The sequence below is a fragment of the Equus quagga genome, chromosome 19 (assembly GCF_021613505.1).
Source record: "Equus quagga isolate Etosha38 chromosome 19, UCLA_HA_Equagga_1.0, whole genome shotgun sequence".
Taxonomy (NCBI): domain Eukaryota; kingdom Metazoa; phylum Chordata; class Mammalia; order Perissodactyla; family Equidae; genus Equus; species Equus quagga.
In genome coordinates, this window is record NC_060285.1 from 30,436,147 (window position 1) to 30,455,554 (window position 19,408).

The 19,408-nt window shown below is 38.4% G+C and overlaps 1 protein-coding gene across 3 annotated transcripts in view; it reads left to right on the forward strand.

The window, feature by feature from the left end:
* The window catches only part of ATP2B1 (ATPase plasma membrane Ca2+ transporting 1), a 122,633-nt gene that overhangs the window by 89,549 nt on the left and 13,676 nt on the right, over nt 1-19,408 (forward strand). For all 3 annotated transcript variants that reach the window (XM_046646238.1, XM_046646237.1, XM_046646239.1), the window contains exons 12-19: nt 1,128-1,365; nt 6,436-6,615; nt 7,302-7,389; nt 7,792-7,898; nt 14,354-14,545; nt 14,778-14,991; nt 15,436-15,647; nt 19,187-19,294. In XM_046646238.1, coding sequence (XP_046502194.1) covers nt 1,128-1,365; nt 6,436-6,615; nt 7,302-7,389; nt 7,792-7,898; nt 14,354-14,545; nt 14,778-14,991; nt 15,436-15,647; nt 19,187-19,294 — 1,339 coding nt within the window. The remainder of the gene's footprint in view (nt 1-1,127; nt 1,366-6,435; nt 6,616-7,301; nt 7,390-7,791; nt 7,899-14,353; nt 14,546-14,777; nt 14,992-15,435; nt 15,648-19,186; nt 19,295-19,408) is intronic.

Genomic DNA, 19,408 nt, shown 5'->3' on the forward strand with positions numbered 1-19,408 from the left:
TCAGGTAGAGGAATGATCAGAGTTGCAATTGAACATAAGTCTTGCATCAAGGAATAAGGTGGATTGGGAGGAAAAAAGGATGGACTGGAAACAGTTATCAATTAAAAGGCTATTACAATAGGTCTAGCTCGAAGTCAGAGCCAGAAGAAGGCAGTGTCAGGGGACTGGAAAGGAGAGGAAACATTTAGAAGACTGTTGAGAGCACAGATCTATGGAACTTAGGAGCTACTACTAGCTAGACGATGAGGAAAAAGTAAGTCATTCAAGTGAGATTTTAGACGTACGTTGACATTGTTGGGAGCGATATGGATGTCCGTTAGATTGGCATTGAGGAGGCAGTTTTTCGTCTTACATGCAGTGAGTTTAAGGTCCTGGTGCAACATCCGAGTGGAACTCTTCAGCAGTGATGGAAAGCTGCTGAAAACTGTCAGAACAGAGAAGACGTGGATTTGAGAATCACCTGCCTAGAAGCAGGAGGAGGCGGCATCACCAAGGGAGAAGAGCAGAGAGACAAGTGTGGAGAAAATAAACTTTAAATAGGGAAGTACACAGTGTAATTTGATTCACTACATAGTGAAAAGGTTGTAGTTAGTTTCACTGAAAATAAAACTATTTTGGCATTATCTCTCTCATTCTAATAGAATACTTATTTTAACAATAAGTTACTTTTTTTCTTTCATAGTTAAAACAATATAGGTGATGAAACAGCATCTCAGGTAAGGAGTTGATTGGATTTGTCTTTTTAATTTGAAAGAAGAAAATATGTGTGAATTTTGTGTTAATTAAAATTAATGTCTCATTCTTTACCAAAATGGACAGGTGTATAGTTTACACTCCTCTGCCACTAGGGGTTCTTTGTGAAAATGTAAATTACTCTGCATTTCCAGAAGATTAGGTTTAGAGAATGTCTAGAGTAACTGCTAAAGTGGAGAATTATGAACTGAGAACTATCTGTTTTTAAATGAGTGAAAAGTGAATATGATTTGAGTGTATAAAAATGCAGTATATTTAATTCTCTAAATTCCAGATATCAGATCCCATGATTTCTAGCCCTTCCAGTTCACTTAAATGGCATTAACCATTATTTTTGTTAATTATTGATATTTGGATTCAACATTTCCTTTTAGGTGTTTCAAAATCTTGAGTGCTAATGGTGAGGCAAAAGTATTCAGACCAAGGGACCGTGATGATATTGTAAAAACTGTGATTGAACCGATGGCATCAGAAGGCTTGAGAACCATATGTCTTGCATTCAGAGATTTCCCAGCAGGAGAACCAGAACCAGAGTGGGATAATGAAAATGATATTGTCACCGGCCTTACATGCATTGCTGTTGTGGGGATTGAAGATCCTGTGAGACCTGAGGTGGTGAAACGTTCTGTGTTCTGCATGTGCAGAATCTCTTAACTATAGAGGGTCTAGGCACTAGCTGTAACCAGTTTTCTAGTAAAATTCTCAGTGTTTCTAATTTTATTATTTTCTGTGTGAACCCAAGATAAGTATTACAAGGGCTGTTATTTCACTTTTCTCTATGGTTTTTGATTAGACAGCTTCTCTTTGGGATCCCATGTGTTTATAGTACCATAACCTAGCACAGTGCCGTGAGCTGGGTAGGTTTTTCAGTTGGTATTTATATTACATTAAATAATAAATGCCATGAAGTTATTTGTTTTCATGGTCTCAGGACCAGCACTGTCCAATAGAACTTTCTGTGATGACAGAAATGTTCTTTATGTTCAGTACAGTAGCCAGTAGCTACATATGACTACTGAGTTCTTGACGGGTGGCTAGTGCAACAGAAAAACTGAATTTTTAATTTAATTTAACTTAAATTTAAATATCTTGCTACTATGTTAGACAGCCTATAGTTGTAGAGGTTTTTGGTTGTTTTCTAGTTTAGTTGAGCAGCTCCTGTGTGCCAGGCACCATACTAGGGTACTAGAGACATAAAGGTTTTTGAGATCTGGTTCCTGGCCTGAAAGAATTCACTGTCCTGGGTGGGGATGGACAAACACGTGGTAGTTATAACCCAGGATGTTAGTACATTGTCAGATACATACAGAGCATGTTTTATGTGCACAGAACATGAGCCCCCAACCTAGTGTAAAGTACAGAATCTTTTTATTGAATACTTACTGTGTGCCAGATTCTATGCCAAGTGCTTTACGTGTATTATTCATTTAGCATTCATCTCTATGAGTGATGAGTATTAATACTCTCATTTGACAGACGAAAAAAAAATTGAGTTGTATGGAGGTTAGCTCTAGACCGTAGAGCACGTGTGTTCAAATCCTGGCTCTGTCTAAAACACATGTGCTTAAAAGCCCACTATGCTACATTAACCACTGGAGGGGTAAGTAAGACTTCCTAAAGGTTAATTACCTGATGGAGTCTTAAAGGCTGAGGAGGAATTAGCTAGAGCAAGAGAGAGAGCGGTAAGCACATTCTGAGCAAAGACGCGACATAAACAAAAGGACAAAGAGAAAAACAGCTTCTGTTTGGTGACTATTGACTAATTGATTCAACACCCAATGTGTGGTACCAGGCACTCTTCTAGGGACTGCAAATACTACAGAACAAAATGTCGAGGAATTTATATTCTAGAGAAGTAAGATACCCAAACAGAAAAAAATGATAGGTACACAGGCGGTATGCCAAGTGAGAACACGTTCTGTGAGGACTGAGACTTGGTCCCTGCCCTGATGGGCCTTATGCTCCGGATGGCATGTGGGGGATGTAACATCAGGTAAGACAAGTACGGCTGTGATAAGAGCTATAAGGATATGCACAGGGTGATGAAATAAGGTAACTGAGAGAGACCACATTAAGAATCTCTGAGGATATGACATTTGAGCCGAGGTCTGATGGCTGAAAGTGAGCCATAGCTGCAAGAAGAGTGTTCCAGGCAAATGAAACAAAAAATGCAGAGCCTGAACTTGAGAAAGTATTTAGCTATTTCAAAGATGGAAAGGAGGCCGCTGTGCTCATAAGTGTGGGCAAGAAGGGACAGATGAGATTATCTTTGGCCTTGCTAGCAATAAGGGCTCTGAATTTTGTTCTGAAATTCAGTGGGAAGTGATAAAAAAAATGCAGGCTAGGAAGTGACATGATTCATGTTGTTACAATACTAGTATTGGGGGTAGGGTATAAGAAATCAGAGAGAAAGAAGAGTAAAAGCAGAGAAGCCAGTAAGATGATGGCAGTGTGATCCCCAGGCAAGAGATGATCATGGGCTGGAACTCCAGCTGTGGCAGGGAGGATGGAAAGAAGGGGATGATTTCAAAATAAATGAAGATACCGATAAGAATGAGTACGCTGGGTTTTAATACATTGTTTTTGACATTGTTGAGGTGTCTGAAACATCCAGGTATATTCAAGTAGGCGTTTGGACCTGGGAGCCTGAGAGTGGTGTAGGCTGGAGAATTCACCTACGAGGCTAAAGGAGATCTCCCCAGGAAAGCATATAGAGAAGAGGGCTTAGGATGGAAACATTTCCACAATTAGACGTCTTATAGAGGAGGGGGAGTCAGTCTCTACCTTGCCTAACTGGGTGGGTAGTAGATGGTATTACCAATGTAATAAGAGAATCAGGAGAAGCAGCCTATTTAGAGATCAAGATAAATTCACTGTTGGATTGTGGCATTTCGAATGCCTGTAAAACATCCAGGTGGATAATATTTGCCAAGCTTTGGTCAAAGGAAACCATTCAAAGTTTTATACATTGACTTATGGCTTAAATCTTTTCTAAATATAATATTAAATCAGCATGTCTGCCACTTTTGTCCTTTGGAAAAAGTATTGCTATGGTTGTGCTCTTGGCATTGAGGTTGACGGGGAGTTTTATCTTTTTTTAAACATGTAAGCGGCACTTTATTTTTTCAGTGTCACAAAGTGAGATGGGTACTTTTATACTAAAGTGAGACAGTGTGATATGAAACAGCTTTCTCTGAGCGGGTGTTCTGAACTGTGTAGTTCTGGTGTATAAAACCTTGATTAACTAGCTGGAGTAAGTCCAGCTTGTTGCATATGCATAGGTGCTTTAACAAGATATTTGGCTTCTCTCCAGTTTCTTATCTGTAAAAGTAGAGGTAGTTTGTGAATTTCAAGTGGGAGTATTTGGTGGTTAGTAGGCAATTAATAAATGTTAGTTTGGCTTTCTTTTATTTGTTATATAATTTTCACCTGAGACCAGTTTCTCCCTCTTTTCCGTTCTCCTATTCCAGATGATCTCGAGATACCACCCAATCATTGAGTGCTTAGATAGGCAAATTTGGGGTACATTTTATCTCAAATGAGATACCAGAATGTATATTACATTTATATAGCCAACTAGTGTTTTCAAAATCAAATACTGATTTTTGTTGTTAAGTAATAATCTGAGCAGGTTCTGTCCTTGCGCTCGCCTCTGTGTCCCTAGCACCTAGCATAGTGCCTGGCATTCAGTACGTGTTCATTTGAGGGAAGGCATATGATGTTCCCCTTCAGTGATTTGAACGACTAAGAGTTGACAAGGTGAAAGGAAGTACTTCTACAATGTAAATCTTAAAACAGATAGATACATTCAGTAGTTCAGCAAACACTAATCTCCAGTTATAGGCCAGGCACTTATTTGTTAAATGACCGAAAGGCATTGTACTAAGCATTGGTGATGCAAAGATGAGGGTTCTACCTGTAGGAAGCTCACTGACCTGCTGAAAACTCAGGTAAACAAATAACTGCAATATGATGTCATGAGCTGTGGTAGAAGTGTGTATAATATGAAGCCATAAGTCTGACTAGGGGAAGCCATGACCACTCCCAGAGACGTTACATTGAAATTCTGTTTACCATAAAAGTCACAAACAGGCAGTCTGCAGGCCAGATTTATCTTTGGACCGTGTGTGTGTGTGTGTGTGTGTGTGTCTCTATTTAAAACATGAAGTATTGAGAGAGTGCATACAAATCCAGATTTCTACTCTCTCTTGAAATGGTAGGTTCTGTCAACACTGGGTGTGCATTCCACCACGGTGAAAACAGGCTAGAGCGAAATAGCTCTTTCCTTAGGCATTCATGTCGCATTGTCACTTTCAGTTCGTTTTCCTCATCCGTGTTCCCTGCGTGGCCCTGCAGGCTTTTGTATTTGCAGCCTCTGCTGTAGTAAGATCAGTATGGATTTTCTGGTTAGAGAAGAGTAGGAAAGGATTTTCTAGGCAAAGGGAACTGCGGAAGCAGAGGCACAGAAATAATATATAGATATTCATCTGTCAAGTTGTGTATAGTACAGAAAAATTTTAGATAAATCTGGAAAACTATTGTGAGGCTCAAATGTGATACTCTGTTATGTGAGAACTTTCTGGTTTATAGTTTTAACAATTGAGGAATCATACATTGTTAAGAAAGTGTATTAGAAAAATAACTCTAGATGCTGGCCTGCGCTGAGTGGTTAAGGTTCTGCATGCTCCACTTTGGCAGCCCGGGTTCATGGGTTTGGATCCTGGAGGTGGACCTACACTGCTTGTCAGCCATGCTGTGGAAGCATCCCATATACAAAGTAGAGGCAGATTGCCGCAGATGTTATCTCAGGGCTAATCTTCCTCAAGCAAAAAAGAGGAGAATTGGCAGCGGATGTTAGCTAAGGGCAAATCTTCCTCACCAAAAAAAAAAAAAAGAAAAAGAAAAGAAGAAGAATTCTATCGCCAGATATATCAGGTGTTTTAAAAGACAGACAAACACATAGATAGGGATACCCATTAAAAAGCTCTTACACTAGCTCAGGCAACAAGCAGTAGGGGCACGGTGCAGGGACGCTTTGAGATAGAACCCCCAGGACTCATTGGCCCTTAAGGATGTGTCGGGTAAGGGAGATGGAAGAGGTCAGATGACCTTTAGGTTCTCTTAGATAGGTAGGTTTAGAAAACATGGTCTCCAGATTCTGGTGTCCACCTTTCTGGTGGAACTAGGAATCCGGCTCTCACAGTGAGCTGGGACAATGAGGTAGATGTGAAAGTTAGTAGCACACAGATGGTAGTTGAAGGTACAAGAGTAGGTGAGGTAACCCTTAAAAAAGTGAGCCGACCCTAATCCTAAAGAACACCAACATTTCACTCTGGTGTGGTCTGAGCGATAAAACCAGAAAGGTAGAAAGCCAACCAGAAAAGAATTGCCTAGTGGTTGCTACGGGGCAAAGGTGCTTTAAAAAGCCTTTGATAAATAAATAATGCAAACAAATTAAGTAGGATGACAACTGAAAATGAAGCCTGAACTAGGACTGTGGCTGTGGAAGAGGAGAGAAGAGATTATTGGGAGTAATTCAAGAAATAGTGACTATCTTGAGATGAAATTAAAATTATCATTATTTCTGGGCCTATGGAGTAATGCTATTTGTTCAGTGGGATTTTTCTCTTCTGGAAATGCTACTTTTCCTCGATAAGATGAATGTTTTTCCATGTAAACCAGGTACCAGATGCCATAAAGAAATGTCAGAGGGCTGGAATTACTGTGCGGATGGTCACTGGTGATAATATTAATACTGCCCGGGCTATTGCTACCAAGTGTGGCATTTTACATCCTGGGGAAGATTTCCTGTGCCTAGAAGGTAAAGATTTCAATAGAAGAATACGAAATGAAAAAGGAGAGGTAAGGTTTTTTTATTTTTTAAGTTGCTATGTTTTTGATGTATTAGGAATTTCGTTCAACAAATACATATTGAATGTGCACTGTGTGTTAGGCATCGCACATGAATAAATGCAGCCCGCACCTCAAGAAGCAAAATACTAACATTTTAGGAAATAAAAGGAATAAAGGATAAAGAAATTTGCCCTAAAGGGAGTGAACACTTCTCTTTTTCAGTCTAGGCCAGTTTCAGAATTACAACGTGTCAGGGAGTAATGGGAGATGAGTGTGGAAAGGTTCATGTGGAGTGTATTTTAGGGGACCCCGAACTCTGAGCTTTTTGTGCTAAAGTAAGGAGTTTCCATTTTCATAGCAGGGAGATTTTTAAAATTTGATCTTATAATAGTATGTATAGCAGTGGTTCTAAAACTAGTGTATGCATCAGAGTGACTACCTGGAGAGCTTTTGAAAGCCTTGATTGCTAGCTCCTGGCCACCCCCCACGGCCTCTCCCCACACCCACCCCAGTGTTTGATAAGATAAGCTTAGGGCCTTGCTCAAGAATTTGCTCCTGTCACAAGTTCTCGGGAATTGGTGATGCTGCAGGTCTGTTAGCCACACTTTGAGCATCACTGATATATACGCTAGATAACTAATTTTGAATTGTGAAACCAGGTATCAGCACATTTTAACTTTGACAAAAATTTATAGATTGAGCAAGAGCGGATAGACAAGATTTGGCCAAAGCTTCGAGTACTTGCGAGATCATCTCCTACTGATAAACATACACTGGTTAAAGGTAAGCAGATTTTACAATTATTTCACAGTTTCTTAATACAGAAATAATAATAGATTGCTTCCTAAAATGGTAATTCTGCTTCCTAAAATAGTAATCGGTACTGAATATTAAATTCTATCATGGATATCATCTTTTCCAATAAAATCTAAATACATTTCCTCTTGATACCTTAGGTGAATTGTGTTATCTTCAGGAAGTAAAACAGGATATTGCTCCTCATGTACCTTAGTTTCTGGAGTTGGTCTTTGCCCAACATCTCAGCAGTTTCCATTTCTCTCTGTTTGTTGAATTATTTATTTTTACTCTTGAGTCTCTAAAACTGGCTAGTCAGGGTATTCTGCAGAATCACTTTATTAATTCAAGGAAATATTTCTACTGCACAAATATTTACTTTTATTTCAGGTATAATTGACAGCACTGTCTCAGAACAACGTCAGGTTGTAGCTGTAACTGGTGATGGTACAAATGATGGCCCAGCACTAAAGAAAGCGGATGTTGGGTTTGCAATGGTAGGAACTTACCTATTCTAGTATTCGGATGTAATTTACTGGTTTGGTTTTTTTATCTGTTTGCTTTGTTTATTATTAAATTGCTATTGATTTTAAACACTGTACCTCAAGATTAGTTTGAGGGATAATATATAAGCCTAAATTGGTTTATAAATCTAATTAGTTTATACACTACCTTTATTTGATGCAATGAAATCTGGCTGGAAGATGACTTCTTTTGAACAATTATAAGATCATACATGTATCTTGTACTCTGTAAAATGTATAAATGTCTTTTATCTCATCTGAGCCTTACAACAATCCTCATAAGTAGGAGACAGGCTTAGAACACTTCTGTATTTAAATTATAATATAATTGAGAATCTTGCAAACTGAAAATGTCTCTTAAGAGTAACTGAATGTCATCATTTCATATATAATGGATGTAATCTTTTTCTTTCTTTCTTTCTTTTGTTTTGGTGAGGAAGATTGGCCCTAAGCTAATATCTGTTGGCAGTCTTCCTCTTTTTGCTTGAGGAAGATTGTCACTGAGCTAACATCTGTGCCAATCTTCCTCTATTTTTTGTATGGGGGATGATGCCACAGAATGGCTTGATGAGCAGTGTGTAGGTCCGTGCTGGGATCCAAGCCCACGAACCCTGGGCTGCCAAAGCAGAGCATGCAAACATAACCACTATGCGACTGGGTTGGCCCTGGATGTAATCTTTTTTGGTTGAAAAAAATCTACTTTATTCCCTCCAAGTCCTCAATTTAGATATGATTATTTGAAGTGCCAGAAAATTTCAGGATTTCATTATTATTTTCTCATACTGTAGCCATAGTACTGATGAAATGCTGTAAAAAGGATATCATGAAATACATATGCTACATAAGTGTTTAAGATTGACATTAGGTTGTTATATCTTTGAATCACTTTCTTTCAGTTTTTCAGTGTTGGAATGAATCTTTGTACCTTCAGTGCCATAGAAAATTTAAGTAGTTTATTTAATTTTAATTTTATGGCATTTTTGGAAAATACGGGTCCTTAATCACAATTCCCAAATCCAGAAATCTGAAAACTGAAATTTCCTTCCTAAATTTGCAGCAGACTCATTTGATTGCAGAAGTTACTCTGAACTGATGTGAGGATGGTATTTGTCCTACTTAATATGACCATTCATAGCCATTGTGGAGATATTAATGTGTTTTTGGGGGGTGCTAACACCATCTGGGTGAATCTGTGATAGAAGTATGTGCCTCATTATCTTTCTAAAATATGAGAGACTTTAAATTCGGAAACACAGTCTGGCCTCAAAGGTTTCAGATAAGAGAGTATTTATGTGTACCAATGTTCATTTGCATAATTTGTCTCTCTGGTATTTTGCTGCTAAAACAGGAGTTTAGCAGAACCACCGCCATGGTGGCCACCTTTCAACAGGAGTGAGGGAGGTGGAAAAAGGACGTTACATGGATAAACTGCTCCCAAGCGATCACTGTCAACCCAAAGACCCCCAACCCGAGTTATCCCAAACTTAGTACAGTTGGCAGCACCTTGGTCTGACCTTCTGAAGACCTGTGAAGAGTGGCTGGGGGGTAAGGACTATGTCAGCAGTTCCCGTGGCTGTAGGCATACAGGAGCATTTGGCTCAGGAATGTAGCGTCACTCACTGCTGCTTTTGAGCGTTTAGCAGGATTCTTACTGCTACTTTCATCTGGACAGCTGACCTGGAAGGCATTTACGTACAGGTGCATTTTAAAGTAAAAAAAGAAATTCTTCCCCAAACTTAGGTGTTTAGGGTCGACTAAGGGCTTTAAATAAATACAGCTAAGTAGAGTAGTGCAGACAAAAACACACACAGTGGCTGCTTGTTTGATTTTTAAAGCCCTCAAGGCGTTAGGTCCACTGTACCACTTTTTCTTTAAGGTAGTGCATCACAATCTCTAAATGTGTTTTCAAAACAGAGAGAAAGAGTAAGTGCCGAGTGGCTTGGACTTGAAAGCACTCTTGCTCGAGCTGGAATTTACTTTGCATATTTGTTCAGTTCTTCAATTTCATATTTTAAAACTGAAAGACAAAATTATTTGTCTTGGGCATTTATTAGATGCCCACAAGAAATTGCTATTGATTAATTCTTTCTAAACTTTTCTATTATTTTTTTGGGCAGAAATAGCATTTTAGAACACTGATTTATCTATCTATATACTGTCTCTCTCTTGCTATATATACTGTAAATAGACATAGTTTATTTAGCAAATTCAACATTCAAATAAAATTTACAGCAATAAAATAAGATTTACAGAAGGACTGTAATGTGAGTACATTATTAGCTTGCAAAGAGGTCTGGCATTTTCCCCTATTTAGCCACTCCTCTTAGAATTCTTTTAGTTAGCAAGCATCCATGGTACTTTTAAAATATGATTACATTTTTATTGTGTTACGTTATTCTTACCAAAATTCAGTTAACCACATTTACAGGTATTTCTGTCATCAAAGACTGAATGTCATGATGTATTTCTATGGCCAAATACATCTGTGGTGGCAAAATCTTCCCTAAGGTAATTAAAATGCTGTCTTTTAAAACTTTGGATTAATAAGGGATTCATTTGTTTACTCTCCAAACATTAAGAAGCTGTTCTCAGTGTTCTGGTCCAGAAGCGTGAGAGGTGAGTAGTGGCTGCCTCCTAAAGCTTCAGCACACAAGGAAATCAATAATCAGAGCATAGTGGCAGCTGGTGAAGGACTAAACGCAGCGCACTGAGTGCCTCAGGGGACAAGTCCTTGACTTCGCCCCTAGAGACTAGGAAAGGTTTTCTGCAGAAGGTGCCATTTGAACTGAGGGAGGGAGAAGCTCGTTTCGTGAATTACAGTGGTTTAACATTAACAAGAAGGGGGTGTGGTGTCGGTGCACGATGGGGTGTGAAGCAGGGAGAATTGACAGGGGGCCTCCTGAAGAGGGCCTTGAATGCCAGGATGAGGAATTTGTGCTTGCTTCCTGTGGATCAGCGCTTCCCAAGCACACTTCTGATGGAGTAAAATTAGTTTGGAGACTCACCCTGCATGTTATCAGACAGCTCGGAGAAGCTCATGAAAAAGCTGTTTAACTTTCTTTAAGGATTGTGAACAAGGGAGTGATGAGATTTGCATTTGTAAAAGACAGGGAATGATTAGAGAGGGAAACATGTTGGGCTTAGATGTGTTAAATGTGTTGCACATTGAAAGTAAAATATTCACATTACAAGCTGGAGGCTCAACTTTTAAATTAAGATTGCTCTTTCATTGAATATTTTGAGAAACGCTTGATTTGAACTTTATTTTTGTGTTTATCAAAGCAATATATGCATAGCATTTAAAAAGACAAATTGGGGGCCCCCGGTGGTGTAGCAGCTAAGTTAGCACGCTCTGCTTTGGTGGCCCAGGGTTCGCCCATTTGGATCCGGGGCGAGACCTATCACCACTCATCATGCCATGCTGTGGCAGGCGTCCCACACATAAAGTAGAGGAAGATGAGCACGGATGTTAGCTCAGGGCCAATCTTCCCAAGCAAAAAGAGGAGAATTGGTGGCAGATGTTAGCTCAGGACTAATCTTCCTAAAAAAAAAAAAAAAAAAAAAAAGACAAATAGTTCTATAAGACTTCATACCTAAGTTCCTTACCACATGTCATTTCTTCCAGCACGTTTTTTGACTAAAGGGAAACAACTATTTTAGCTTTTTGTTTTCCTTAGTTGTTTGCCTCCCTGTATCTAAATGGTATGATCATAATGTGCTTTTTGATTTTTTTAATATAAAGCATTGCTGTTGACTTTTCATTAAGGAAGATAAGGATTTAGCAGTTTCCCACAGGCACACGTGTGCATTCATGCACACTACCTAGCCTGTCATTCTTCTGGCAGAGTTATATCATAATTTTGGATAGGTCAATATACAGTCCTTGTTGTGATGGTAAATGCTGTTCCAGGCTGAGCCGTGTTGTCTACTATAATTACTTTCACTTTTTACTTCCTTGCAAAACTTTTTGTATTCCCTTTAAATTCTTCTTCATTCACTTTCTTAATTTAAAAAAAAAAATTTTTTTTTTTTTTTTTGCTTAGTTTTTTTATGTACTTAACACTGATTTAGCGTCAGATTCTCCTTTCGTGTGTCAGAAATGTCTGGCACTTTGACCAGTTTCGCCTTTTTAGAGATATGTCTCCCACATCTCTGATATGCTGAGTCTGAAGTGGCTGTTTCCTGGGCCTGCTACACAGCTGTCTTGTTTTCCTCTATTCCTGAGGATTTCCTTTACCCGTCTCTTATGTTGCATCTTGTATTTCCTGGATTTGATGTCATCCTCTTTTTTGGTTTGCTCCCTCTCGTGGGTAGAGCCATCTCTTCCAGTAATTCTGAGAAAATGGGTTTGTGAGAGTTAAACTTTTTCGTAATGTTTATGACTGAAATCTCCAACCTCTCCTCACTCTTGATCCTTAAGCTGACTTAGTATAAAAATCTAGGTTGAAAATCATTTTCACTCAGAATTTTGAATTGATTTTTCCACGGTCATTAACATTTTGAATTTTGACCTTCCTGTTTCTTTTCCTTTCTGGAGGTATATGTCTTTCCTCTTTGTTTTCAGTCCTCTGAAATTTCATGATTGTTTGTCTTAGAGTAGCTTTTTACTATGAAAACTCATTTTCGTCAGTTTTGTGACATTTTCGTAAACTGGTCTTATTTCCTCTCCACTGTTTCTTCTTGGTGGATTACTCCCCGTGATTTTGGACTTCTTGGACTTAGCTCATTATCTTCTCTTTTTTCCTGTTTACCGTTCCTTTGTCATCTTGCTTTATTTTCAGGATATTCTCTCAACTTGTTTTTCATTTCTGTTGTCGTATATTTAACTTTCAAGACTTGTTTTTGGATCTCTGAGTCTTCCTTCATATTTAACATCCTGTTCTTTCATCGATGCACCTTCTCTCTTGCTAAGGATTTGATTTTTTTAAATAAGCTCTTGTCTCTGCAAAGTCTGTCCCCCGTTGTGCCTTTTGGTTGAGTCTGTCTTTCAGGTTAACGCCTTCCTCAGAGGTCAGGGGACTCTGGTTGTCTCTGCATGCTGACAGTGGAAAGCTGGAAAGCTTTGGGCCTGCAAGAGGGATTTGTCAACCAGAAGCTTCTCAGTAAAGCGTCTGGCTTGTCCATTTCACTTCCTTAGGGAAACTTTATGCAGTATTTTTAGGTCTTTTCTCTTGAAATGATCAGATTTCCCAGAAAAGAATCTTCAAATCTGCTGCCTAGAGGGCAATCCTGAGTCCTGGTATTCTGGGAAACAAGTGGCGAAAGAAGGGCAGTGGTCTCAACCTTGTCAGCGAGAGTTACTGTTAACCCCTTCTTTGTCGGTATAGCACCTCTCCACGCAGCAGTGCTTCGTACCCTTCAGTCTAGACATTCTCTGTCACACCCTCTCTAGTAAATTGGCAGGCAGTCTGCAAGGTCAGGGGAGGCACCAGATTGCCTGGTTGCATGGACTTGGGAAGGGGCTCTGAGGATCTAGCTGCCTTTGCTCTTAATTTTGTTACTAACATAACACACGTACAGAAAAGTGCTGAAGTCATAAGCATACAACTGAATGGGTTATTACAAGTGAACAGACCTGTTCTATGGAGGGCAAGAAATAGGATATTACTAATACCCCTAGAAGCCCCAATCATACTCCATTCTAATTACTGCCCTCTCTCTCTACAAAAATAACCAGTATCCTGAAGATTACTCTCTATTAGACATTATTTTGAGTCCAGCTTCCTTTATTCATTATGCTCATGAGATTCATTTATGTTGCTTTTTATAGCTGTAGTTCACTCATTAATCCACAATTTATTAATCCATCACGTTTTATTGTTGGTAGACATTTTTGTTTTTAGGGTTGGACCTTCTGAGTACTTCTTCAGTAGATTTTCAAGAAATCCTCTTGTTTTTAATTCCACCTGCACCCCTATATCCAGGGCTACCTGGTGCTGCCAAGTCCTGAGCCTTGCATAAGAGAGTTCTGTGCAAAAACAGCCACGTTCCCGACCGCTGGCTTAGGAATCGGCTTTCTGCGGTCTGCTAGGTTACTGTTTGGTTATCTGCTTTCTAGCCTCTAAAGGTTTCTTGCAGCATTTCCTTTCCCACTAACTTTGTCCTTGTGGGTTTTTATTTTTTCATATATCGTTTTCTGTGACTTTCGGAAGGAACTTCGGTAATGCCTTCGTCCATTACTCTGTTTTTAACCCAATTTGAACTTCATTTTCGATGCCTCCTTCTTTATGTCTGATTTCTACTCAGGTAGAATGTTTTTCTGAGAGATGATATCTTAGCATAACGATATCATCTTCTTTTACAATAAATTTGTCAATAATTATTAAATGTAATAGTAAATTTTTGTTTATTAATTATACATTATCCTTTCAAATATTTGAAAGTTACATTTTAAACATTAGTCTAATTCACAGAATTTTTTTTGATAGGGTATCGCTGGAACTGACGTCGCTAAAGAGGCGTCTGATATTATTCTCACAGATGACAACTTTACAAGCATTGTTAAAGCAGTTATGTGGGGACGAAATGTTTACGACAGCATCTCCAAATTCCTTCAGTTCCAGCTGACTGTGAACGTTGTGGCCGTGATCGTCGCCTTCACGGGCGCGTGCATCACCCAAGTAGGTGGACAATTTGTTCATTAAAACTTGTTTATTTTAAAGTAAAAAAATATGTATAATCTGCCTTTTTAAAGTACATAAATATTTAAGCTGAAGCTTAATATTTTAGGTTAACTTATATAAAAATGTAATCCTGTTCTGTTCTTTAAGTTTTTAAATACAAAAGGCTTCCTGAAAATTGCCGAGTCCCTGAATAGTTGTGGATGTCTATTAGGAAACGTCTCTTTTCTAGGATTCACCACTTAAGGCTGTGCAGATGCTGTGGGTAAACCTCATAATGGATACACTCGCTTCCCTGGCTCTGGCAACTGAGCCCCCCACGGAGTCCCTCTTGCTTCGGAAACCTTACGGTAGAAACAAGCCTCTCATCTCACGCACAATGATGAAGAATATTTTGGGCCATGCATTCTATCAACTTGTCGTCGTCTTTACACTCTTGTTTGCTGGTAAGAATTCAACACCTGATGAAGCTTCACTTGTTTCCCTTCCAAGCTCATATCCCAGATGTTTTAATGTTACAAATTTTTCAAGAACATAAGTTGTTCTGTTTCTGGCTCCCCATCTATCTTTTGTTTTTCCTCTATCAGTGATGCTTAGTAAGTTGTGGGAGGCAGTAGGATGGATGGTGGGGGAAGTAAAGAGAGTCCTGATTTCTTATCCTGGTTCTGCCACTACTTAGAGATGGGATCTTGAGCTTGTCGCCATAGTTCACTTTTCTCATCTATGAACAAAATAGTTGTTCTTGCTAACCCCCAGGTCCCTCCCGGCTTTGCTGTGCCATCATTTAAGATCAAATAAAGGTCTGACTGCGTTTTATTATTGCATACTTCCTTGAAATGTTAACTTATTTTGTATGATAATTACAAAACAGTAATTTTTCATTCTTTCAGGAGAAAAGTTTTTTGATATTGATAGCGGAAGAAATGCTCCTTTGCATGCTCCTCCTTCGGAACATTATACTATTGTTTTTAATACATTTGTACTGATGCAACTTTTCAACGAAATAAATGCCCGGAAAATTCACGGTGAAAGAAATGTGTTTGAAGGAATCTTTAATAATGCCATCTTCTGCACAATTGTTTTAGGCACTTTTGTGGTACAGGTGGGTAATTGTAAAAGATAGTTTCAAATCTGATTATGTGGGAGACATTAGGTAAACAGGTGGCTTGTTCCAGAAATTACTTGACTGCAATGTGTGGAGTTTCTGTGTATTGCCTTGATGACATCAAAAAAGAGTTTTAAATCATAACTCAAGTGAAAATTGGCCCTAGCCTGAAACTCTGTGTGTGACAAGAGTATATGAAGCTAGTTCCGCTTTCATTGCACTGGTCCTCTGGTCGTGATGCTTCGTCCCCTGCTCTGGTTCTGATTGTTCATTCTACGTCATTATCATGAAAACTGCTAGAATTCTTATGTAATTTAAGGTAAATCTTACAGTTTACCATTTACTAGTTTAGCTAGAGTGATCACTTCATTGCTTCTAGCCGTTAATAGCAGTTGTATTTCTACAGTTGTTTACTATTAAATAATAAAAGTTTTGAAATGAATATTTTAAAATCTCTGTGATTCCGAATGACTGCTTCCTCAGTTGGTACATGACTTTTTATTGTTCTCTTCTTAAAGATTGGCACCTGAGCTAATGTCTTTCTCTGCCAGTCTTTCTTTTTTTTCCTTCGTCTCCCCAAAGCCCCCCAGTACATAGTTGTATATCCCAGTTGTGAGTGCCTCTGGTTGTGCTATGGCTTGAGCAGTGCCCTGTCCGTGCCCAGGATCCGAACCGGCGAAACCCTGGGCCGCCAAAGTGGAGGGCACGAACTTACCCACTCGGCCATAGGGCCGGCCCCATGCCATTTTTCAATTTTGTAATATTGTCGAAGCAAGGCAGAAAAGAAAGTAGAAAGTGAGGTTGAGATTAAATAGGACCAAAAACTTTCCCACTTTTTAGAGGTCATTCTAAGAACAAAACTGAGGATCACTTTGCATATGGTGATTTTTTTATACAACTGTGTATTACACCTGTGTTTTTATGTCATCTTGGATTCTGTGGTGCTCTTCCATGTAAGTGATTGTTAATAGTAGAATCTGGAATCAAAACAGGTAAGTGAATGGTGCATGATCACACCAGGAAGTCAGTAAACACAGTAAAATTTAAAATTAAAAAGTGAGTTTTTTCAACAATGGAATCGGAGTAATGATGGTGCTTGTTTTGAAATGATGATCCAAGAGTTTAAAACAGTTTATTCATCCTCTTCCTTGTTCACTGTGGATACTGAAACCCAAAACCCTAGACTTAATTATTTCTGTAAAAACTGTTTCTGTTTTAGCTTTCAATTTCTGTAATTCTTAGGGGAAACGTTGCTTACTTGCGATGTAGTTTCTGGAACTATTTAGATTTTATAAAAACCATTGTTCATGGCATGCTAAAGTTTTAGTTTTTACTTGTTTATGAAATTAGAGTTATCTGTTTTTAATATAGGAGAATTGCAGAGATTTAACTGCCCCTCTCTATCAAGCAAATCCAGTAAGTTAGTTCCCAACAAAGGTTGATACACCCCAGACAGATCATGTGAGGTGTCATTCTTCAGTGCCTTGTAAATAAGCCAGTGCTGCGCCAAGGGTGGTCTGCAGACCAGCCACTGGTCTGTTTGTTCCAAGTGCACAGTGAGGTAACTAGCCTGTGCCTTCCCGCCTCCCTGTGTTTCCTCTGGGGTTGGTGTGTTTCGTTTCTGTTGGGTAGTAGGGGTGGTAGCAGTGCTGTGCAGACTGTGTGTCAGCTTGCACTCTGGCGCCTGTTCCTCATCCTCTTAGGGTGGCTCAGCACCTTGAATAGCACTTTTGTAGACAGTCAGCTGGGTAGGAAAGCATGACCCTTCATTTACACATAGCTCATTTTGTTTCTGAAACAGTGTAGCCAGAGTCTTGATTATAAATCTGAGGTCCCTGAAGGGCTTCACCTTATACATTGTATTAAATTTAATTTGTCTCTTTTATTTACTAGCTGATTCTCATTCTTCACTTTTTTTTTAACTGATCATGAAGTATATAATAATCCTTAAGTATTTATAAATATTTTTAGTTTCTTTTCTACTTTTTAGCAATTAACGCAGTATCAGTATTTTCAAAATAGATTCCATTGAAGTAGTAGTCCCTTGAGTTGCTCTTACATCCTCAGATTAGTGTAGGAAATTGTGCCTGTTCGCTTATTTCTTAGAGATTCTTGAAGCAGTCTAACATAGTACTTAAGATTATGAACTTAGGAGTCAGTCAGGGCCAGGGTCAAATCAAAGTGCTGCCCCTTAGGAGTTGTGTGACCCTGACAAGCTACATTTCTTCAGCTGTGAAATGGGGTTAATAGTGTTAGTTCAAATGACAGAATGAGTGAAGAATTAAGAGAGACAGTGCAAGTAAGTGCCACAACTAATTATACAGTTATAGTCCAACTCTAAAATGAAAGATTATTATTTCTAGCGAAACTAAATCAACTATCATATTAATCATTGATTGTCTCTCCAGCATTTTAACATCCTCCTTTTCACATCCCTTCTTATACCAAAGAAAAGATAAAGTTTAAATTAAAAAACAGAGAGAGATTGAGAAAACTCATAAAAATGTTGAGCCTTTTTCATGCACATTATTTTCTTGGTTTACAAAAGAAAATTATTCCAGTTTGATATCTCTATTAAAATTCAAGCAAGATTGTCAAGTCAGTTATAATCCAACTGGTTGGGCTACTAACAAACCAATTGGGAATCTCTCTGTACAAGTATACAAATAATCTTAACTTTGAAGAACAGTGGAATTGACAAATACATATCGCTTGAACTGGTTAAAGTACAGCCCCAAAGAATGGAGTTTGTAACTTAAAAAAAACATTTTTAATGTTAATACCAAAATGATTCTTTTTGATTTCAATATTTGGCAGCTCCTAACTGCCATATCAAAGAGAGGCCTGTCAGGCACACAAGAGGGTGAATATTATTATTTAACTCTTAATATTCCCATATACGCTGTTTTAGGTCTTTTAAAATAAAGAGGGAAGCATAAGTGTGTATTATGAATTTTATTTGTGTGGATCATTGGACTTCCCACTATCAGGGAGAACAAATTTTGAAGGCATACCACCTGCGTTAGCACAGATTTCATAGAACTTTGCAAGTTGTTTTTCTTTTCTCAGAGTCCATTTATATTTGTCCTAACATTTAAATGTTAACTAGGAATGAACAGCTATGTAGAAGGAAAACAAAAAAGATTGAATATTATGTCTATTTTTCTATAACCTATAGTGTTTTCCACAAAAGTATACTGTCTTTTGCAGGAAGGCCTAAATTATTTAAGGAATTATACTAAATAGAGGGGACTATAGTTACTTCAGATCATAACGGAACAGTGTAAAGTTGTCGTGAGAATTGTCTTTTTGAATTTTTAGTAAGCTTAATTTGAACACAAAATATGCATGCATTTAAATGTGGAGGGGAGATTTTACTTTGTCTTATTTTCAGCTGCAAATATCATGTACATCACCATCAGACTGACAGTTGTTTGGCTTGAGTTTTAGAGGACACATATTTGGGTAATTTTTGAAGTATGTGAATTGTAAAATTTAAAAGACTTAAATAAATTTACTCTCGATTATTCCTCCAGATATTAATCGTGCAGTTTGGTGGCAAGCCTTTCAGTTGTTCAGAACTTTCAATAGAACAGTGGCTATGGTCAATATTCCTAGGGATGGGAACGTTGCTCTGGGGCCAGGTAAAAATCTCATCATTTGTTTGTTCAAACCTAAAGTGACTTTTTTCTTTTAATTTGTAGTGTGTATTTTCTTTAATCAGTTCTGTTACTTGATTCTAAGTAGTTATCATTCTG